General features: G+C 43.8%; 1 protein-coding gene across 2 annotated transcripts in view; it reads left to right on the top strand.

The window, feature by feature from the left end:
- UQCC1 (ubiquinol-cytochrome c reductase complex assembly factor 1) overlaps positions 1–22,163 on the top strand; it is a 125,745-nt gene that overhangs the window by 87,574 nt on the left and 16,008 nt on the right. For both annotated transcript variants that reach the window (XM_083147029.1, XM_083147030.1), the window contains exons 8-9: positions 17,695–17,772; positions 20,080–20,193. In XM_083147029.1, the coding sequence (XP_083003155.1) occupies positions 17,695–17,772; positions 20,080–20,193 (192 nt within the window). The remainder of the gene's footprint in view (positions 1–17,694; positions 17,773–20,079; positions 20,194–22,163) is intronic.

The raw sequence follows: 22,163 nt of genomic DNA, 5'->3' as shown, positions 1-22,163 counted from the left end.
ACAGGTGTTCACACCCAGAACATTGAGCGCCTGTGGGGGGTCATGTAAATGGCACAAGTGCCAAAGAGGCACGTCACGCAAACATTTAGACTCCTACCTGCAGGAATTTATGTGGCGGAAGACTGGGCGCTGACAATGCGTTTCTACGTATTCTGCATGCAATTGGGCTGCTTCCTAAAGCCAATGCACAGTGTGAAGGGTAACTTTTGTTATTAATGGTTCATTTAGTTATTAATTGTCATTATTCATGTTCTTTTACTCGATTGATTGTTATATTTAATTATTAAGTAAATTCAAGTCAATAGTTAACACATGTCGTCATTACTGTGTCAGATGTATGATATGGCAGGTGTAAATGTGAAAAACGGGGGTAATGGAGCGCTCTATGGTTAGATGTAAATTAAAAATAAAAATAAAAAAATTATAATAAAAATAATAATAATAAAAATAAATAAGAATAAAATAGAAATGAAGTTATATATAGCAAAAATAAATGAAAAAAACGGAAAGAAATAGAATAACGAGTGGACACCTGTAAAGGAAATAATGGGTTAAGAATTGGAAATTCCAATGTTTACACTCTTTACGTGAATTGGTGTGGAGTTGCCCGTCCTATCTCACCCTAACTAATAGCCGGCGGCGCAGCACGGAGGCTGCGTTGTATAGCCGCGGCTATGTGTACCTTCTCCCGTATGGCAGCGGGGATGCAGCTGTCAGATCCCGTTGTTCGCCGGCGTCCCGGCACGGCTTCTGATGATGTTCTTGCTGGCTGTTGGGTACTCGAAGGGGATGAGGCAGGTGGGCTCTGGGTCTGCTGGGTCTGCTCCAACGCGTTTCATGCCGCTAGGGCACTTTTTCAAGGATGCAGTCTGTTTAAAAGTTCCGCTTTTTTATTCTAAAAACTTTATTGGAAAAACAGGAAGTTGCTGGACGGATGTCCTCATTTTTTTGGTGGGAACCTCATGGGTTCTTAGTCTTCACGGTGCCACTCGTTTATTCATTGGAAAAAAATTGAAAAAAATTGTGAAAAAAGTTGTAATTCATAAATAAAATAAAATAAATTGTGGATGCTAATATAACGTAGCTGAAGAATGATGGTTTAAAGGCATTTAGTGGTGTTTTGGTCCATTAGGAACTTTTTGGTTCAGAGGAAATTTCTTATACATGTAGTTTTTATTAGTCCAGAAAAGCATTGAGTTCTATATCTATATTTAACCCCCGAGGGTGGAGGGTTTTTAATTCGAAAATCCATCGCATTTCATTCTTTAGAAGATCTTTGACAATGTCTCCTCCCCTCCAGTTTTTGTGAATTTTTTGTATTGCTATGAATTTCAATTCTGTTGGATCTTTATTGTGATGTTCAAGGAAGTGGTTAGATACACTATGCGTGGTTAAACCTCTTCTTATGTTGTAAATATGTTCCGCTATCCTGATTTTTGTTTTTCTTTTTGTTTGGCCGATGTATTGAAGGTGTAAATGTGTTCCTAAAACACCCCCACTATCCACGCCACCCCGAAGCGTGGCGAGCGCGCGCGTAACGCGTCCTCCCTACCTTTTCATACCCCCACTATCCACGTCGGCGTGGAGTTGATTTTATAAAGTGTGGCGAGCCCAGTGAGGGGACGTTGATTACTTTACATGTATTCCGCGTCCCCTCGCGGGGCTTGCCACGCTTCGGGCTCGGTGGCTCACTGCGCTCACCACACTTTAATACGCCGACGTGGATAGTGGGGGTATGAAAAGGTAGGGAGGACGCATTACGTGTCCCCTCGCGGAGCTTGCCACACTTTGGGGTGGTGTGGATAGTGGGGGTGTGCAAAGTAAAATGCAAAAAAATGGCATGGGTGCTTTCAAAATGGAGCACCCATCATATGTCATAGCATGGGTGCTTATACAATGAAATGTAGCATCGCATCGGATTGCACCCAGTGTATGGTGCCGTGCGATCCGATGCGATGCTCTCCTCGGGCAGGAGTGCACTTAATATTAATTAAAGGAGCATCGCATCGGATCGCACGTCACCATACACGGTGTGCGAACAGATGCAATGCGATTTCACTACGGAGAATAGCCCACTAAGCAAATTGCTTAGTGGGTGCCGTGGTATTACACAAGTACCTCCCTCTCAGCCAGCGCTCGCCAGCGTGGACATTCTGGTGGATGCCGGCATTGAATGAAAAAATATTAAATTAAGTAAATTGTGTTTATATATCAATCTTTGGATCAATTATGTAGTGAAGGACAATATTCGCTTTTGCTTGCCCACATATTTCATGAATGGCGGCCACAAACTCTGGTTTTGCTTATTGCTTTGCCCATAACTATTATGAATTTGTCCTAGACCACCAATCCAAGGCACCCCTGCAAGTGTCTTGAGGCACCCCAGGGTAGTGTATTCTAAATATGGAAATATAGAATTTGTCAACATCCAGTGGGAATGCAGTGAATGACAGATTGGACATACATACACTATATAACGCCTGTGCAGATTAAGAATAATATTGCACAATATGCAGTCATGTCCAAACTATGTCATGCCTTGCCACAGTTTTGCTATTAGGGAATGCTTAAACTATGGCGTGCTGGGATGTGTAGTTCCATAACAGCTGGAGGGCCATAGTTTGGACATGCCTGTTCTTATTTTATCTGATAAAGCAATCCTCATTTACTAGATTTTGATACCAAATGAAAAAAAATATCGTAACATACAGTACACAATTCTGTATTAAAATGTTTTATTTAGAAGCTGTGGAAGTGGTCTGTGCACAGTCACATAAAAGATTAAAGTACATGACTTTAGCAAAAGGCAAAAAAGCTGTCCCCCCTCCATCAACTGGAGCCAGATGTATTAAAGGCATTTGGGCAATCTACAAAAAAAATGACTTCATTATTTAGATTTTTTTCCCCATAGGCCTATAATGTTTAAGTTTTTTTTTATATATATTTCAAAGAAGTTTAAGAAAAAAAAGATTATGTTCTCGCAGTCAGTGGGATAGAACAAGTCGTCTCTTTTGTGATTGACACTCTAATAGTCATCAGTAGCAGCGAAGTCTCCTGCTGTTTTGAAGGCCCCGTTTGGATGACAGCCCAGTCGAGGTCTGCATCTCAGACCTCCGCTCTGCCGACCTGTTCTCGAGTGTCTCTAGATAGAAGGACTTCCAAAATATGTCTGCATTTCAAGACAAAATTGGCTCGGAATAGCCTAGTAAGAGTTCTCTTGGGGCGAAGAGAAGGCGCCACTACAGCTGAGACCTTCGTTTTTGAACTTTTGTTTTTCAGACCATTACCACCTTCTCAAAATTATTTTTTATAATCTTTATTTTCCAGCTTTTACTGAGTATTTTGAGTAAAAACACAAAGACCTCTGTCCTTAATACAGACCTTGTCTGTACCTGGATTAAAGAAATTCATATTTCAGTTCCATGATCTCTAGTCACTAGAAGACACTGCTTTGACATTCACTACTAGACTTTTACTACAGTGCATTTTCTTACCACTTTATTTGTTGATAATAGCAGTGGCTTGAGCTGGGTACACAATACACGCTTCATTGTACAATGGCGCTTTGAATTGGGATATGCTGCCTGTGAGAATACTGTGCTATCCATGGAATCCTCTCATTGGATGCAACACAGTGTGAAAGATTAAATATATTTAAAACCAGTACAATGGTTAATGTAACCGGATGCAACTCTGCGTCAATTAGCGTATGGCACCTCCCAGTGCTAAGAATGCACAAGCTCAAACTGGTAAGCGTGTGGACACAACTCTGATGAGAAGTGCAACACTTTACATCTATAACAAACACATTACAAATGTACTGCACTCCAACCCGCAAATATTTAATAAAGAGAAAACGGGAAAAACGATACAGAATGCAGTAACCGTTGATCAACAATAAACGCAGGTATACAGAGAAATGCAAGTACAGTATAAAACACCAAAAAAGACTTCTGGGTAACAGACCAAATACATACACATGCGCTCACTGGATCCAGGCCACAGTTGTCAGCAGATAACCGCGATGGTTTGAGATAGTGGGCAGTATTCAATGAGGCTGATTCGCAGCGAATGTGTCCTATTTTCGTGCTCCCTGGCGAATTTTTTGACTGGAAAAGTCATTCGCCCTATTCAACACATTCAACAAATTCGTCGACGGCGAACAGTGAATGACTGCCAATTTGCTGTCTGTTAGTCGCCGCAATTCGCTGTTGTTTTTCACTGTGATTCTGCTGTGAGTGTATTCAATGTTAGGATGGCGAATTGCATTCAGCGTGATTTTTTGCTGTGCTTCACTGTGTAGCAATCGCCATCTTTTTAAGGTGAGCTGGAATGTTATCTTTTTAAAATATAGTTTTTTTTTTTTATTTGGTGTAAAAAAAAATCTACTTTTTTCGGTGAAGGGGCATGCTATTAAAAAAAAAATTCTTTTTTTTACACATAACAGCCAGCAGGGGGCTGAGAGCCGCTCATTACATATTCATATATTCAATGCTCCCACTCATTACTTATGCACAAGCGGGAGCAGTTCATCGGCTCCCTACCCGTGTCCCCTGCCAGCTCACCCGGGGAGAAGCTTGTGCTGCCTGTGTCCCGGGGAGCCCTCCCCCCCCCCCCCCCCCCCCCCCCCCCACACACACACACATTCCGGTGCAGGCAGGAAAACTTCCAACCAGTGGTCGGAGTGCTCTGAAGCCAGCCTATATCCTGTGGTTACCTGGCTCCCTACTTTCCGTGCCGACCAACACTATAGATTCCCCCAGCGGACTGTATCTCCCATCTGCCGACCCATTGCAGAGAACAGCTTCTCCCACAATGTCCATGTTGCATGGACCTTGAAGGATTGCTACAGTACATCAATCTACCTTACAAACATATACAATCCATGTCCAGTGCAGTGAGTGCAATTTCATCCTGCAAAGGAATATTTTTGTTTTTGTTTTGTTTTTTTAAAAGCAATTGCCAGGACGCCGGACCATTACTTCTTAGAGTATCAGTACAATTAAGGAACCACTGTGGCCATCTAGCCACATCAATCTTTCATTTTATATTATCATCCACACATCCTAAATTATCGTCATCTTTTTATTAACCCACTGTCTGTATTTATCATCCTATTATTTTGTGTGCGTTTTTAATTAATTACTATACTTTGATATTCATCGCCTTTGTAGAGCAATTATTTGCGGTGCTAATAAACGTTTTTTTTTGCTACGCATGGTTTCTCCTCATACTGTGAATACCATCAACCCGTTAAGATCTATCTAAGATGATACACTGTAGGAATCACCCCTACTTATCTCTAGCGGTCGATTATACAATTAATTATACCTATTTGTTTTTACAATTACTGGCCCTCTCCCAGTCGCTGTGATCTAACCCAATTTCCTTTTCTTCTTTTTCACCTATTGGTGGGGTGGCCAATCCCAAGATCACACGCGGCAGGGATAGCCATTAATGTTTATGCCAAACATCATTACTGTCAATTTTATCTAAATTTATTTATGTCCTATTGACATCAGTATAATTAGCGCCAGGAGAAGAATAACGTCTTAGGACGCTGTTCTACTTTTTTCCCGATCTTGACCATACCAAGTATTTCCAAAAAGTATTTGAATATTATATGAAGCAAATCTATCCAGGTACCTATTGGTGTATATATACCACCAGCTGAGAATCTAGGCGATAGATCAAAGGCAATTACTGTAAAGGTGCACATACACGTTACGATAACTGCGTGCAATGCAACGCGTTATCGGGCGCATCGCAACGCATGCGTTTTGCGTGAGATGCGATCCGTGGGCAGTACACAAAGTATGTGCAGCACATACTTTTTGTTCTGTGCGATGGGATGCCAGAGGGATTGCGCATCCCATCGCGTCGCATTGCAGGCTTCTCATTGCAACATGTATGGGGGCCTTAAGTTATTGTGCTTTTATGTACATGTCCTTTTCAACTATTTACATGTCTACATGAGGTTACCCTTGCTTGATTTATCTCAAATATGAACTGAAAACTATAGCAAAGTTCTTTTAGAACAGTTCTGTACAAATAACAAAGATCTGAATGCCTTTTTGTCATCACTTTGATAACATTGCCTAATTTGTGGATCTCCTCCCCAGGAGATCCCAAAAGTTGGTACAAGGAGCAAGTGCAAATCACGTCATTACAGTCCAACCTTCGTAAGAAGATCTGTAATGGGGGCTCACTCTCCCTGAAGAACTTTCCACAACTCGGCATTAAGGCAAATCCAACTTGAAACTATGCATGGTTTATCTCTCTTATTTGCTATAGCCAAAATAACATTATATAATCAGATGACATAACTTTCTGTTGATGAAGAAAATGCCAATTAAAGTTTTCTAATTTAATAAAGAAATTGGTGTATGTTCGGTTATGCTGATCTCACTTGCGCAGGCAGCTCTGTGCTCTGGCTGGTGTCAGTGACACAGTCTGTAGAGAAGACGGCAGGTTGACTTGAATCCAAGAATGGCAGAACTGAAGCTTCTTAAATCGAGCATGTTACTGAAAGGGCCAGGAACATAGAAAAAAATCTGTTTACCTAAAATACTGCAAACATTAGACTTTTTTAATATCGCAGTTCTGTAAACAGTAAATTTCTAAAACCCTTGTAGAGAGCATTTATTTTTTCAGAATGATACATTGAAAGATTAAGCTTAAAATAGTTGGAGTTTAATTTAAGGGTACATATATAGTTTAGAGACACGTGTAATGCATTGTTTTTTTCCTTTTGCAAATGAGTGGAAACCTAGGGTTGGGTATATGTGTAGTGCTTCTAAAGAAACACTTGTTAGTTTGTTTCTTCTTTATACTGTAGGTTAGTAATTCTGGGCCTAATTCAGATGTCAACAAAGTGTTTCGTACTCTGCACACTCGCAGTACAGGTCTGCGAAGTAGCGTGGGGGTCAGCAGCATACTTTCATGTGCCAGTTGGGTGCGGGGCAGCTATGCATTCAGTTTTAGTGGAGCAATACCCCCAATGTTGGGGAGGGATGAGCAAGATCTCCATCTGTGGGCACAGATTTCCTAGCCTCTTTGTTCTACGGCAGCTGGTTTGCATGACCTCATGGGTCATGCAGCTGGCCGATGGTGTTGCAGATTATCCGGTGCTGAGCCCTAGGAAGCAGCATGGATCAGCAATACATGCAGAGGCTATGATGCCTTCTGCTGCATTACCATATTAGTGCGATTACTGCAGCTTCCATGTAAGCTACGGCAAGGGTCCTCAGTGTGCTTGCCTCCCTGTTGGAGTACCGGCAGTTGAGATTTCGATGTTGGTATACTGATCGTTGGAATCCTGACTGTCGGGCCACCATAGAATGGTGTGTAGCATTTCTATACACATAGTGTAACAGGCTTCTTGCTACAAAAATCCACCAGCGACCAGGTTGTTCAAAATCAAATACCTTTTATTCAGGTTGCTCAAATACAAATAAACAATAAGGGAGGTTAGGCCTTGCCTCACTCCCTTTTACTTAATAAGGAACCCCTCAGGTCCAGGCCTCCTGACACTAGTGCCCCAGTCTTTTGAATCCCACTGTCCTTAGCAGACCTATCACCTGGACAGTAGCTGCCATCAGGAACCCTGACTAATGGGAGAGACTCTGCTTTAAACCCAGCAGCCAGGTGCTGGCCGATGAAGCGGCTTCTTGGGCTAAGAAGCCTATAAGACCTGGTCTGGGCCCAATGAATGGGAACCCGGTCCATGCACACTTTCCATCTACCCCTGGTACCCTGTGAGTAGCTTCCGCCAGCCACTGTATCAGTGGCACAAGCCACTATCAAGTCCCTAGGGTTGTTTCCAGATGGGCAAAACACCTCTCCTGCCACAATAGGAATAGGAAAAATCTAAAGAATTACAGTACATTTAGATACTGTTTATGATTAATAGAAAGCCAGAACAAAACATTATGGACTTATAAATGTGCTTAAGACTATGCATTTTGTAAAAAAAAAAACGGTTTATAGAAATGTGTGTCTATTCTAACTTCTCGGATATCTCGGAGTGTTATGGATCCTTTGCTCAATTATGCAATGTTCAAAAGGTGACCAAGTGAAGTGTCTCAATACTTGTGTGAAAAGGGTAGCAATGCTGTCTGTTTAAGAGAGGAAAAATGGATTTGGTTTTGCTACTCTTGTGCTGCTGATGCTTCTTGGACAGGGCTATAGAAAAAGCAATGAATTTGTACTTTGTATTAGAATGATACAATAAAGCACCGTCACATGCCACTCATATTGCTGCAATAAAGCACCGTCACATGCCACTCATATTGCTGCAATCATCCTCAAATGGGCTTCTGTATGTCGGGGAAAGCATTCAAAAGTTGGCGAATAGTTTATCCAGCAAGTTCAATTCCAACAATGGGTTGCGGAATCCTTGAATAGAAAGAGAGATTGTCACAAACCGCAGATCTTACCATCGGAAACATCGCTCATTACCATCTCGATGGTCGGTACTGCGTGAGAGGCCTGTCATCCGCATGACTTCTGATGTGTGGCGCGATGTCCCCAGTGTCCCCGCGGTCGGTTGCCATAGTTCCCTGCCAAGCGCACGCCGTTCCCGGGCAGCATGGGTGCCGCCATGATACTCTCAAGTCAGCTGATTCCCCAGACCAATCCCCGCTGTCCATCCACGTCACCTCTGACCCACACACCTGTACCTGGATCAAGGTGTGTGCTCCTTTCCCAGCATTGATTGGTGCTACACCTGGCAGCCAATCACAGACAAGCAAGGGGGATAAAGCCGGCCTGCGGCCTTCCTTCCTTGTCTTGAACAATTGCTTACCTGCTCTCAGTATTCTCCTGTGACAGAGAAGTTCCAAGACTCCGAGATCTCCAGGCTCCCCTGTGATTCTCTCCAGCGTTACCTGCATCCGCTATACCTACCTGGGTTGTCCATCTCCAGAAGACTCCTGCTATTCCACCTCTGCAGTCGAGTACAGGTGCCTCGCTATTACCACCATTGGCTCCCAAGCCTTTCAGAGACATTCTCCATCTTGTCCTGAACTAGCGACTGGCTCCATCGACACTAGCGTCGACATCCAGCTGCTGTGCTCTATAGAGACTTTATCATCTACGTCCTATTGCTCCAGCATAGACCTGAGTCATTCACCAGCCGTCGGCACCATTGTCGGCACCACAGTCTACCTCAGTTGTCGACATCCTGTGCAATCCTCCGCAGTCTCCAGATTGCCTTCCCTTCTTCAATACTACCTCCAGTATCATCTCCCTTGCCTGCGTCCAGAGGACCAGGGCAGGGGGCCGCGACCTGCCTGTCAGACGCAGCTAAGTCCAAAGCTCCTTGCGGGGCTCCCTGGTGAATACCGCTGGCAGGTTAGACTCCGCGCCCCTGTTCCTGGTCTCCGTCAACCTTCTGGTTCGCTGTGCCCTGATCTCCCCGTGTATGTCCTACATCAAACCCTCTGCCTTTGGCTCTCCAGCGCCCTCCACTGGTCCACCACGGTCACAGCCGGGAACACAAAACCCGCCTGCGCTGACAGTTTGTTCAAGACCGATGGACTCGGCTCAAGACCCCAGTGTGGGACCAGCGGTCATTCAAAATGTTACCGCCCGAATAGAGACTCAAGAAGCCACACAGCAGCGAGTGATAAAATTCCTCCAAGAAGTATCCAATCGATTGGACACATTGCAACAGTCATTGCCGACTCCTGTGTCAACTGCCCAGGGGAATCTGTCTCCACCCGCTGCTCTACCTTCTCGTCTCCTGCTACCTGTCCCCAGCAAATATGACGGCGATCCAAAACTCTGCCGGGGGTTTATCAACCAGTGTCAGATCCAGTTTGAACTTCTTCCACACAATTTCCCTACTGCCAGAATTAAAATAGCCTACATGGTTTCTTTGCTAACTGGCTCCGCCCTCAATTGGGTATCACCGTTATGGGAGAGATCTGATCCCCTGTTGTCAGACTATGGCAAATTCTTACAGACTTTCCGCCGTATATTTGATGTACCTGGACGCTCTACTTCAGCATCCACAGATTTACTACGGGTCAAACAAGGGTCCCGATCCATGGGACAATATGTGATCCAGTTCCAGACTTTGGCCTCTGAGTTACAATGGAATAACGAAGCCCTGACAGCCGCGTTCTGGCTAGGGGTATCAGACCGCATTAAAGACGAACTGGCCACCCGCGATCTTCCTGATTCCTTGGAAGACTTAATCTCCTTGTGTGTAAAGATTGATCTCCGCCTCAGAGAAAGAGGTCTGGAGAAACAAAAGAAGTTAATTCCCAAGTTTACTCCTCGAGTACACTCAGAGTCCCCTGCGAGTGAAGAACCAATGCAAATAGGTAGATCACGCCTGACTCCTGAGGAGCGTTCCCGTCGACAGCGCAACAAACTCTGCATTTACTGTGCTGCTCCCAGTCACTTCATCAATGATTGTCCCGAGCGGTCGGGAAACTCCAGGGCCTAACCTGTAACGGAGGAGTTAGGTTAGGTCATGTCTCAAAGTCTCCTCCCTGTACTGACTTTACCCTCCCAGTGTCCTTAGAGACCCCTGCTGGACTCAGATCAAGCTCCGCTTTGGTCGACTCCGGGTCGGCAGGAAATTTCATTTCTCAACATCTTGTTACCAAGTTACAAATTCCCGTGATGCCTCTACATCCTCATCTCATTGTCACAGCAGTGGATGGCAGTAAAATTCCGGGCAGTGAGGTACGTGCCTGTACCAAGCCGGTTCTGCTGAAAGTGGGCACATTACATCAAGAGCACATTAAATTTTTTGTCATTCCTAAAGCATCTTATGATGTTGTATTGGGCCTTCCCTGGCTCAGGCTCCACAACCCCACCATCAACTGGTCGCTTTTACAATTAGAGCAATGGAGTCATCATTGTCATCAGCATTGCATCAATCCTGTGATACCTGTGCGCTCTGCTGTGGCCACCTCTGTACCTGGCCTCCCCGAAGTTTACAGAGACTTTGCTGACGTGTTCTGTGAACAATCAGCCGACACACTGCCGCCCCACCGTCAGTGGGATTGTCCAATTGACCTCCTTCCTGGAAAGACTCCTCCCAAGGGACGTACATACCCCCTGTCGGTCCCTGAGACTCAAGCCATGTCTACATATATTCGTGAGAACTTACAGAAAGGCTTCATCAGACCCTCAAAATCCCCAGCGGGCGCAGGATTCTTTTTTGTAAAAAAAAAAGATGGTGGTCTGCGACCTTGTATTGATTACAGAGGGTTAAATAACATCACAGTCAAAAACAGCTATCCGCTCCCCTTGATTACAGAATTATTTGATCGAGTGAAAGGTGCCACCGTCTTCACCAAGCTGGACCTCCGTGGGGCATACAACTTGATACGTATCCGCAAGGGTGATGAGTGGAAGACTGCATTCAATACGAGGGATGGTCACTACGAGTATTTAGTGATGCCCTTCGGCCTCTGCAATGCCCCAGCTGTCTTTCAACAATTTGTTAACGAGGTCTTCCGAGACATGCTGTACGTCTGTCTTGTGGTCTATTTGGACGACATTCTAATATTCTCCAGAGATCTACATTCACACCGTTCCCAAGTCAAAGAGGTCCTCCTCCGTCTCAGAGAAAATCGACTCTACGGCAAGATCTCCAAATGCACATTTGAGGTACCCTCAGTCCCATTTCTAGGATACCTAATTTCCGGGTCACAATTGAGCATGGACCCCGAGAAATTGGAAGCCATCACTGGGTGGTCTCAACCCACTACATTGAAAGCCGTACAACGCTTTATTGGCTTCGCCAACTATTACCGAAAATTCATCCGGGGTTTCTCCACTCTGATTGCTCCTATTACAGCTCTCACCCGCAAGGGTAGCAACCCGTCTGTCTGGTCCCCAGAGGCCTTGTCGGCATTCCAGTTGCTGAAACAGTCATTCATCTCTGCACCCATTCTGTCCCAGCCTGATATGGAACGACCTTTCTCCCTAGAAGTCGATGCCTCCAACATAGGGGTAGGTGCAGTACTGTCTCAGACATCCGAGGATGGGAAACAGCATCCCTGTGGTTTTTTCTCACGCAAATTCTTACCAGCAGAGAGAAATTATTCCATAGGCGACCAGGAGTTACTGGCTATTAAATTAGCACTCGAAGAATGGAGGTATCTCCTGGAAGGCGCCAAATTTCCAGTCATCATATACACTGATCATAAAAATCTCCTGTACCTACAATCGGCTCAGTGTATGAATCCTCGTCAGGCCCGGTGGTCTTTATTCTTTTCCAGATTTTCTTTCAAGATCTTGTACCGTCCTGGTTCTCAAAATGTAAAGGCCGATGCCTTATCTCGCTCCATGGAAGAGGATCCTCTAGTACCCGAGAATCATCCCATCATTGACCCCATCGCATTTGCTCCCACGCAACTTTCTCCGGTACCTCCTCCTGGCAAAACTCTTGTACCCCCTGAGCTCCGCCAAAGACTGCTGTCCTGGGCTCACAAGTCCTTATTCTCCGGACACCCTGGCGTTCAGGGCACTTTTGAAATCCTCCAACGTTCTTACTGGTGGCCCCAGATGAGAAAAGACGTCAAAGACTTTGTGGCATCGTGTACTGTCTGTACCCAGCATAAAACCCCTCGTCAAATTCCTGCTGGAAAACTTTGCCCCTTATCTATTCCAACGCGTCCATGGACGCACATTTCAATGGACTTCATCACAGAGTTACCCAAGTCCCAAGAATACAACACCATCTGGGTGGTAGTTGACCGTTTTTCGAAGATGGCCCGATTCATACCTCTCTCCGGGTTACCCTCCGCTCCTACTTTGGCGCAGTTATTCGTGCAGCACATCTTCAAAAGCCATGGCCTGCCTACAGAAATCGTCTCTGACCGAGGAGTGCAATTTGTGGCACGCTTTTGGAGAGCCCTGTCTTCAGCCCTTCCAATTAAATTGAAGTTTTCATCTGCTTATCATCCGCAGTCCAATGGCCAGACAGAAAGAGTTAATCAGGACCTCGAGACATTCCTACGGCTGTACATCTCATCTTCCCAGGATGATTGGTCCAAGCTACTCCATTGGGCTGAGTTTGCCCATAATTACAGGTACCATTCATCCACAGGTCACTCCCCCTTCTTCATTGTTTATGGCCAACATCCCAGGCCACCCACCTTCGAGGCATTAGCAACCATCGAAGTGCCAGCAGCTACCGCAGCCCTGAGACACTTTCACAAATCTGGAAGAAAGTGCACTTCAATCTAAAAAAAGCTTCTGTTCGTTACAAGTTCTTTGCGGATCGTAAGAGACGTGCAGTACCAGAATTCCGTCCTGGTGACAAAGTATGGCTGTCTACCCGAAACATACGACTGAGGGTCCCCTCAATGAAATTTGCGCCTCGATTCATAGGTCCATATATTGTCGAACAGAAGATCAACCCGGTAGCATACAAAATAAAATTACCCAAGTCTTTACGCATTCCCAACTCCTTTCATGTCTCCTTGCTACGACCTCTAATTCTTAATCGCTTCCAGTCTTCATCCCCGGTATCACCGCAAGTCAGAACTGAGCGAGGAGTGGAGTTTGAGATAAAAAAGATCGTGGATTCTCGCCATCGTTATGGACGCCTTCAGTATCTCATTGACTGGAAGGGATATGGTCCTGAGGAGAGAAGTTGGACCAATGCTGAAGACGTTCATGCTCCTCGTCTAAGAGAAAAGTTCCATCAGGAACATCCTTCCAAGCCCCAAGGGTGTTCGGTGCCCACCCTAAAAGGAGGGGGTACTGTCACAAACCGCAGATCTTACCATCGGAAACATCGCTCATTACCATCTCGATGGTCGGTACTGCGTGAGAGGCCTGTCATCCGCATGACTTCTGATGTGTGGCGCGATGTCCCCAGTGTCCCCGCGGTCGGTTGCCATAGTTCCCTGCCAAGCGCACGCCGTTCCCGGGCAGCATGGGTGCCGCCATGATACTCTCAAGTCAGCTGATTCCCCAGACCAATCCCCGCTGTCCATCCACGTCACCTCTGACCCACACACCTGTACCTGGATCAAGGTGTGTGCTCCTTTCCCAGCATTGATTGGTGCTACACCTGGCAGCCAATCACAGACAAGCAAGGGGGATAAAGCCGGCCTGCGGCCTTCCTTCCTTGTCTTGAACAATTGCTTACCTGCTCTCAGTATTCTCCTGTGACAGAGAAGTTCCAAGACTCCGAGATCTCCAGGCTCCCCTGTGATTCTCTCCAGCGTTACCTGCATCCGCTATACCTACCTGGGTTGTCCATCTCCAGAAGACTCCTGCTATTCCACCTCTGCAGTCGAGTACAGGTGCCTCGCTATTACCACCATTGGCTCCCAAGCCTTTCAGAGACATTCTCCATCTTGTCCTGAACTAGCGACTGGCTCCATCGACACCAGCGTCGACATCCAGCTGCTGTGCTCTATAGAGACTTTATCATCTACGTCCTATTGCTCCAGCATAGACCTGAGTCATTCACCAGCCGTCGGCACCATTGTCGGCACCACAGTCTACCTCAGTTGTCGACATCCTGTGCAATCCTCCGCAGTCTCCAGATTGCCTTCCCTTCTTCAATACTACCTCCAGTATCATCTCCCTTGCCTGCGTCCAGAGGACCAGGGCAGGGGGCCGCGACCTGCCTGTCAGACGCAGCTAAGTCCAAAGCTCCTTGCGGGGCTCCCTGGTGAATACCGCTGGCAGGTTAGACTCCGCGCCCCTGTTCCTGGTCTCCGTCAACCTTCTGGTTCGCTGTGCCCTGATCTCCCCGTGTATGTCCTACATCAAACCCTCTGCCTTTGGCTCTCCAGCGCCCTCCACTGGTCCACCACGGTCACAGCCGGGAACACAAAACCCGCCTGCGCTGACAGAGATGCTCTCACTTCTTTTTTATTTATCTGTTATGCACTGGTCCATAATAGGGCTGATGAAGATGAGCTCCAGGCCTCCACCTAAAAATAGGTCCACCATCATGACAGCATGATGATTTATCATTCACCCACCGGCCACACAGTTGACTTTAAATCCTGAGCATTAAAATGCAGATTAAGTAAATTCCTCACAAAATTATAACATTTTCAACTTTTCCTTATTTAGGGAGACACTGGGGCTTATAGTGTAGGGGGTGTACATACCAATATGGCTCTGGTCACACCCACACAGCACTGGTCAGTTACACATATTTGCTGCTGAGGGCCCTTTTCCTGGTCCTGGATTTGCATCTTACTTTGGTGGGCTCAATCAACTACTGATTGTGGACTTTGTATTTTTATGATGGATGTTTCCTCAGTGTCCCTTTATTCTTCATGTATATATTGTAAACATTTGTCTGGCAGGTATCACTAGAATTATTTAAATACAATTTAGTATCCTTCTGATCATTAGCTGTGATATGAATCTCCTATAATTGATATGAATGTTTGAACTATGAAAATGTTCTTGACCATGCTTTATATTATTCTGGACTGTTTGATTTATTGAGGTATGAACTATGGACTTCATTTAGATTAGATTATAAATCCAGGAAGAAGGTATGGTCATAGCAGTCTGGCAAAATCCATGTTATAAAACTGGCCATTTTAGTGTATATGCGTGTGTGTGTCACTTCAAAACAGTCAATATTTTCAACACAAGCAAAAAGAGAATAGCATTTGCACATGACTTTGACAAAGTAGTAATCCACTACTAGAAGAAAAACTTCCTCAATGCCAGTAAACGGTTATAACTCTAAAGCCCGATTTCTTAAGGCATCAATGGTCATGTAATTTGGGTCCCTTAATCTGTTTGAGAATTTTTTTGTCAACTTCTTAATGTCCTAATTTATGTGCGGTTATTACAATGTGGGTCCGATTCTGGTTTACTCGCAGGGAACCGAAATCTGCCCCCATGGTTGGGGTTGCGCTTTTCTGCAAAACGCACACCCCGACTGCTTGCGGCTGCAGTGATGTGCAATGTTGCCGGGCCGTCTGCATGGAGTATTGCGGTCCAGGGTCCTGAGGCGGCTGACTTGGGTAGCGCCCATGCGAATGCCTAGCATTTCATGGGCATCCCCATGAAAATGGTGGGCGTTTCCATTGGATTGCGGGCGAGACGAGGTGTGCCGGGGGCGGGCAGCTGACATCACATGACGTCAGCCAGCTACCCGCCCTGTCTTCGTCCCGCTGCCCACAGTCTTCACTGACTTATATATTCAAAGGCAGGGGAGACCATTCAATGGTCACAAACCATCAAATTATTTCTCCAGCTGCAGGCACATGTGAGGGGATGTGCCAACCTGAATCACCCCCTGTATATCTGGCACATCATTTGGCCACACGTGACCATGATGCTTTTTGGTGGTTTTGTAGACAATATGGTAACAACAGTCTGTAAGTGTCTGACAAAACTGCTACGCAGGTACCTATAGACATTCTTTGTGTAATGCGTGTTCTTTTCTTCTATGGGCCATCTTCCATGTGTTGTCTGCATACAATTCTTAAACATAACACTTCAAAGTGTGCTATAATGCTATGTACTTGAAGGGGCCAATTTACTAACGTTAGTGTTGATTTGAGAGTGCATTCTCAGCCGTCAAATACATCTCTTAATTTATAAAACACGGCAGGGTTTGCTCAGATACAAATAAAAATCATGGTAGAATGCACATGTATAAATCAATAGACCATTGTCAGATATGTGCAGAACTTTTTGTTTGCAAAAGAAAAAAACTAAAACCTTTCTGGTTCCCCACTCCTAAGCATTATCTATCCCAATCTGAGTCATTCCTGGTTCTAGAAATACAGAGCTACTGCGGTCCACCTCTATTTATAGAACCAGCATCAGGCTCTTGGTCCGGTCCCAAAAATACAGGGAAAAAAAGGGCGTAGGGTTCACTCATATTTTTTAAACCTGGCGCCAGGCTGCACTAGTCAGTAAGGTACTGGAGAAATGGAGGTTGAGAGGTGATACGATTAGTATGTTCAAATACAGGATTGGTAATCATATGGAACTGGGAGATGACTTGTTCACTAACAGGCCTATACTTAGGACATGCGGACATGTACTGAGGCTCGAGGAAAATAAATTCCGTACTGAATTAAGAAGAGGATTCTTCACCATTAGAGCAGTAAAATTCTGGAACTCATTGCCGGTGATGGTGGTTACAGCAACTACTGTTAATGAATTTAAATCAAAACTGGATGCATTTTTGGCCACTAAGGGAATCCCATAGATATAACTTACTCAAGTCAGTAGTTATACGTTGGATAGGTTGAACTCGACAGACTAACGTCTTATTTCAGCCTTAATTACTATGTTACTATGTAATGACACAACCAGGGACAGGCATATATAATGATTCCTGCAGCTATAGCATTTACCCCTCAACTAATCATCCCTGGTCAGGGTCCCTAGGATAGTGAGGTCCCCTCTCTAGGGCACACAATAGTCATGTCTGAAACTCAGTGCTGTGCCTGGCATTATCGTGTAAAAGGAAGAATTACTATTGTGTTTACATGGATTCTCTCTCCTTGAATTGAGGACATCCACGCGACCTGTCATTTGGAGACCCATCAGCCAATCAGGCAGTGCCACATAGTAGCACTCTCCAGATTGGCTGAGCTGTCACTCTAAGCAGAGCTCCTATGTTTCTATGGGGGGGGGGGGGGGTTATTACAAACTAAGATATTAGTGTGATATTCGAACATATAACATCATTTCATATGTGTACTTTTGTTTCGTTTTCAGATTGATTCAGGGGCCATGAAGACCACTATGAAAGCTTTAACTGAAATATTTTATGCTTCAATATTTGGTTATGATGAGGTACGCTATTACTGTATATTATTTTAAAACAAATTATTTAGCTTTTTGTGTCCCGTGCAATGGGTCAGAAATACACCATTTATGATTATCCTTAGTAATTGCTATTCTTTGGTGCTATTGCGAAGAGTCTTCCATAAACAAAATTTCTTGCAAACAGAAGTATCCAATTTTTCAGAATATCCGAATAATGGTATTTTAGACCGATCTGTGCAAAATCAGATGGGATCAGTGGTGGCTCCTTCCTTTAGACTTAAGTGGGGCTGCAATTTCCTGGGTACTGCTCATTGCAAACAGTCATTAATTATTTGCAGGTTATTAGTTTGATTTGCGCTGTACAAGTGTTTGTATGCAATTACTGTAAATAAATGATGTACTCATATACACATAAACACAGGTACAGAGCAAAATACACACTTTTAATAACTTTAATATTAATTAAAGTATACAAAATTATACTCTTAATAAAGATCTACACACAAATATTATTAAAATAAAATAAACTTCCATGCACCTTTCTGGTGCAATGCATACCTTCCTTCAGCTGCGTCACACTGACTCACTAAAGTCTGGGCATGCTTACTGCAGAGGGTTTGCTTCTGCTGGGCTGCACAGAAAGCAGCCCATAGAAGCACTGTAGCTCTGGTGATGTGCACAGAATGGCTTCCTGCTGGAAAGCTATTGCTGTCATCAATCCATGTACTGGCAGCCCAAGAAGGGAGGTAGTTTACAGATATGTGGCTCTGTGTATGATGAGCAGTAGCAGCTTCCAATAGTAGGAATCCACTACATGCTGAACTCCTCCCCACAGGGTTGGGCTGTTGCTGTGTCTGCACAGCTGCTTCATGGGGCCTGGTGAGAGGAGGTTACCAGCATGTCAGACACACAGCCAGCAAGCACCGGAGCTCTGGTGCTGTCTGTCTGTGTCTCTGGTGTTGGGATTTTGAGTGGAGGGGCGGCAGCCCTATAGCAGGAGCCTCCTCTGGATGGAATATCATAAAGTATAATTACTTTACTAAGCAGACTGTACATAATTTGTGCTGAAACCCAGTAAGCAACAAGCATATTTCTGTGGAAGAAGACAACACTACATTTCCTTAATACTGACTCAGGGATCACTCTGCTTGCTGACAAAGGAATCCTGCAATATTTAGCTTTTAAGTAATTTATGGTCGTTAAATAACAGCAGCCTTTTTACATAACTGTCTACAAATCATACCAGAAACATCCTTTATGCCAGAACAATAATATACTGTAAGTGCTATTTATTAGATGATAGGTGGGTTGTTGCAAACTGTTGCCGCATATTGCTGTGCATGTTGTCATTGTCTAGATTCAACTGATTTTAGCCACACGTGTATGTACAAGTCTGTTCCTATGTGTGGAATTCAGTTAACATCCCAGCTGATGGGATGACGGCAGTCAGAATACCAATGCCGGCACCCCGACTTGTAGCCAGAAGACTGGGGCTGGATTCCTGACAACGATGAAGATGCAGATGCCGGAATCTTGACTGCTAACATCCCGAGTTTAAGTATCTGGGGGTGGATTAGTGTTAGGCTGAGAGGGAGGGTTAAGTTTAGGCACTAAAGAGGAACTTAAGGTTAGACCCTAGCAGGTAGGGTTAAACTGCGGTGAGCATTAGGGGCAGGGGGAAGATAAGTATACTTACCGGATCCCTATCAGGATTCCGTCTTTTGGGATGCCAGCATCCGTTTCTGTCTATACAAAATGTGGTTTTCATTTGTGGACCTGGCAATTGTGTTCTCCTGACACCTTGCTATGTTGAAGCTAATACAGCCATATGTAGTTCGAATTGCATTTCGTCAGCACGCCTGCTTTATATAAGGCTTGACAAAGCTCTTCAAACAGGGGGCAGGCTGCCAAATTGGAATCCGTACTGCAAGTTGCATGAACAACACAAGCCCACGGACAGTTAGAAAGGCCAGAGGAGGTACTATTACTTTACTATGCAGACGGTACATAATTTGTGAGCAAACCCAAAAACTACTTTGCCTCAGCAGAATTTCATTAATGATATATATATATATCTCAAATACCTCTCTGCGTTCTGACATGGTTGTTAAATAACAGCAGCCTTCTTGAATTTAACATGTAAATTAACTGTACTCATCAATTGCTTAATTCTGTTTGTCAGCAGTGCCATGGGACCTTTGCCTATGGTACAGAAATCCCTCACTTCCCATTGATTAATTGCAAATATTTATGTCAGGTTAATGTATATATTTCTTCAGTTTAGTTTTTTTTTTTTTGGTGAATAGGCATAAATCATTTTGTTCCCTGTTTTAGGGGATTACATCCGATGACCGAGTTCTGGCTGCAGCTCTTTGGCGAAATATTTTCAATATGCGTTGTGATGATCCCCAACAACTGGAACTAATAGTTGAATATGTGCGCAAACAGGTAAAAGGGTCATCTAGTTAAGAAAATAAAACCAATTCAATTTATACATTGACTGCAATAAAATGTACATGATGCATCTACTTTGTAAGACATAGGGTCCGTCTCTTCTGCACACCTCCAATAAATAGAGACCTGGAGTTCTAGTATAAATAGAACAATTTTTTAAGATAAGTATACCATGGCGGTGAGATGAAAGTCATGCTTGCTTTGACTGTTTCAACCAAAATGTACTGATCACTGTGTGCATATACAGGTTGAGTATCCCGTATCCAAAATGCTTGGGACCAGGAGAATTTTGGATAACGGATTATTCTGTATTTCAGAATATTTTTATATTTCAATGCTGTATCTTGAAGTATCTTGCATTTATGCTGTATAAACACATCAAACACATGAAATACACACAAATAGATTTTATTTGTGCATAAAACAAGGTTTCAAAACATGAAACAAAGTTTGTGCACAATCCCAGACACTGAATTTGAATGCCAAGCAATCATTGTCTTGCACATATTTAGTGCCAGTTACATATCATGTCCTCAGTAGTGGCAACTACAGATGTCCCCAGTAGTGCTTTTAGCAAGTAATTTTTTTTCTTTACTATTTGGAATGTATGGTTTTTGGAATAATTTGGATAACGGATATTTGGATAAGGGATACTCAATCTGTATCTATTTATCCCCTCCATGTATACTGTAGGGTGCACACCAAGGGGGAAATTCAATTGTTTTAATGAGCACCAAAAGTAATAGGCACCCATCGGAGCAGTTCATTGGTTTTGATCAGGCACCCATAACTTTTTTTTACATGCCCAGATAGACAGGTTTACATTTCATGTAGAAATTAACCCATCTACAGTCCTGGTTAGGACAACTAGCTGGTAAAAGAAATGTGTCTCCCATGGCTAATAAATGGCCAGATGGAGTAACCATTCAATTGACTCCTTTTTTCATCCCTAGTGAGAGCCGCGGGTCACTCTGCTGGACTACACGTATAAGTAGAAATTCACTTGCTGGAAAAAGTAAAAAAATCACACTTTAAAGCCCACACTTTTATTTATTTTAACTTTTTTTCCACCATCAAAATACTGCTTTTGTTTACTCTTTCATTTTATATTAATCATGAGTGTGGAAACATCAGCCTTTTTGTGTCTTTTCTATCTTTAAATTGATTTGAATTGGCTCTAGAAGTATTGCATATGGAAGAGTTCAAAATGATCTATTCTGCCTAGTTTCTATCTTCTCCTGCAGATTACAAGTCTGCAGGGAGATAATTGTTCTTCATCTTCCCTGGTCAATATACAGGTACAATCTGCTCAAAAAGACATTCCTTAAGGGGTGTACACTTGGAGAGATTTTGGCTAATGGACAATTTGATTAAGCAATTTTGACTTAGCAATTTTGGGAGAGATTTTGGCTAGATGCTCTGGAGATTTTGACTAAGTGATTTTGTCTAAGCAATGATAGTCTATGATCTAGTCAAAATTGCCTTGCCTGCACAGTCTTTCTATGCTAAGCAATTTCTGCTAGACCATATCGACTAAGCAGGAGAAAAATAGGGAGATTTTGGCTAACCTTCTAGGAGATTTTGACTATCTAGTCAAAATCTCCTGTTAAAAGTTGTCCATGTGTACACCCCTTCACTCATGAATTGTATATACATACATATTGTTTGTGAGTGCACAACAAGTCAAATCTGATATCTTCTGATGTTTGTGTGGTTTCATATTATTGGATACAAGTTTTTCTATCCCTGCCTAAATTGAAACATACAAATATGCTGAGTTGATTGACCAATTTATTCTTAATTGGTTTATGCAAAAATCAAAATGACAGCCTTATCCACAGGAAAAGTGCTAGGCACCCTTTATTTCTAATCGCTAGCCACATTTGCATATTGGCTTTATGTTACTACATGATTGGCAGCAAAATAAAATTGATTGGCTCATTGTATACACATGATTAACAATT

This window comes from Crinia signifera, chromosome 6, assembly GCF_055691185.1.
Source record: "Crinia signifera chromosome 6, ASM5569118v1, whole genome shotgun sequence".
In the NCBI taxonomy this organism is placed as follows: Eukaryota; Metazoa; Chordata; class Amphibia; order Anura; family Myobatrachidae; genus Crinia; species Crinia signifera.
Note: the sequence above shows the minus strand (reverse complement) of the source record. Positions and strands in the feature narration are given on the sequence as shown.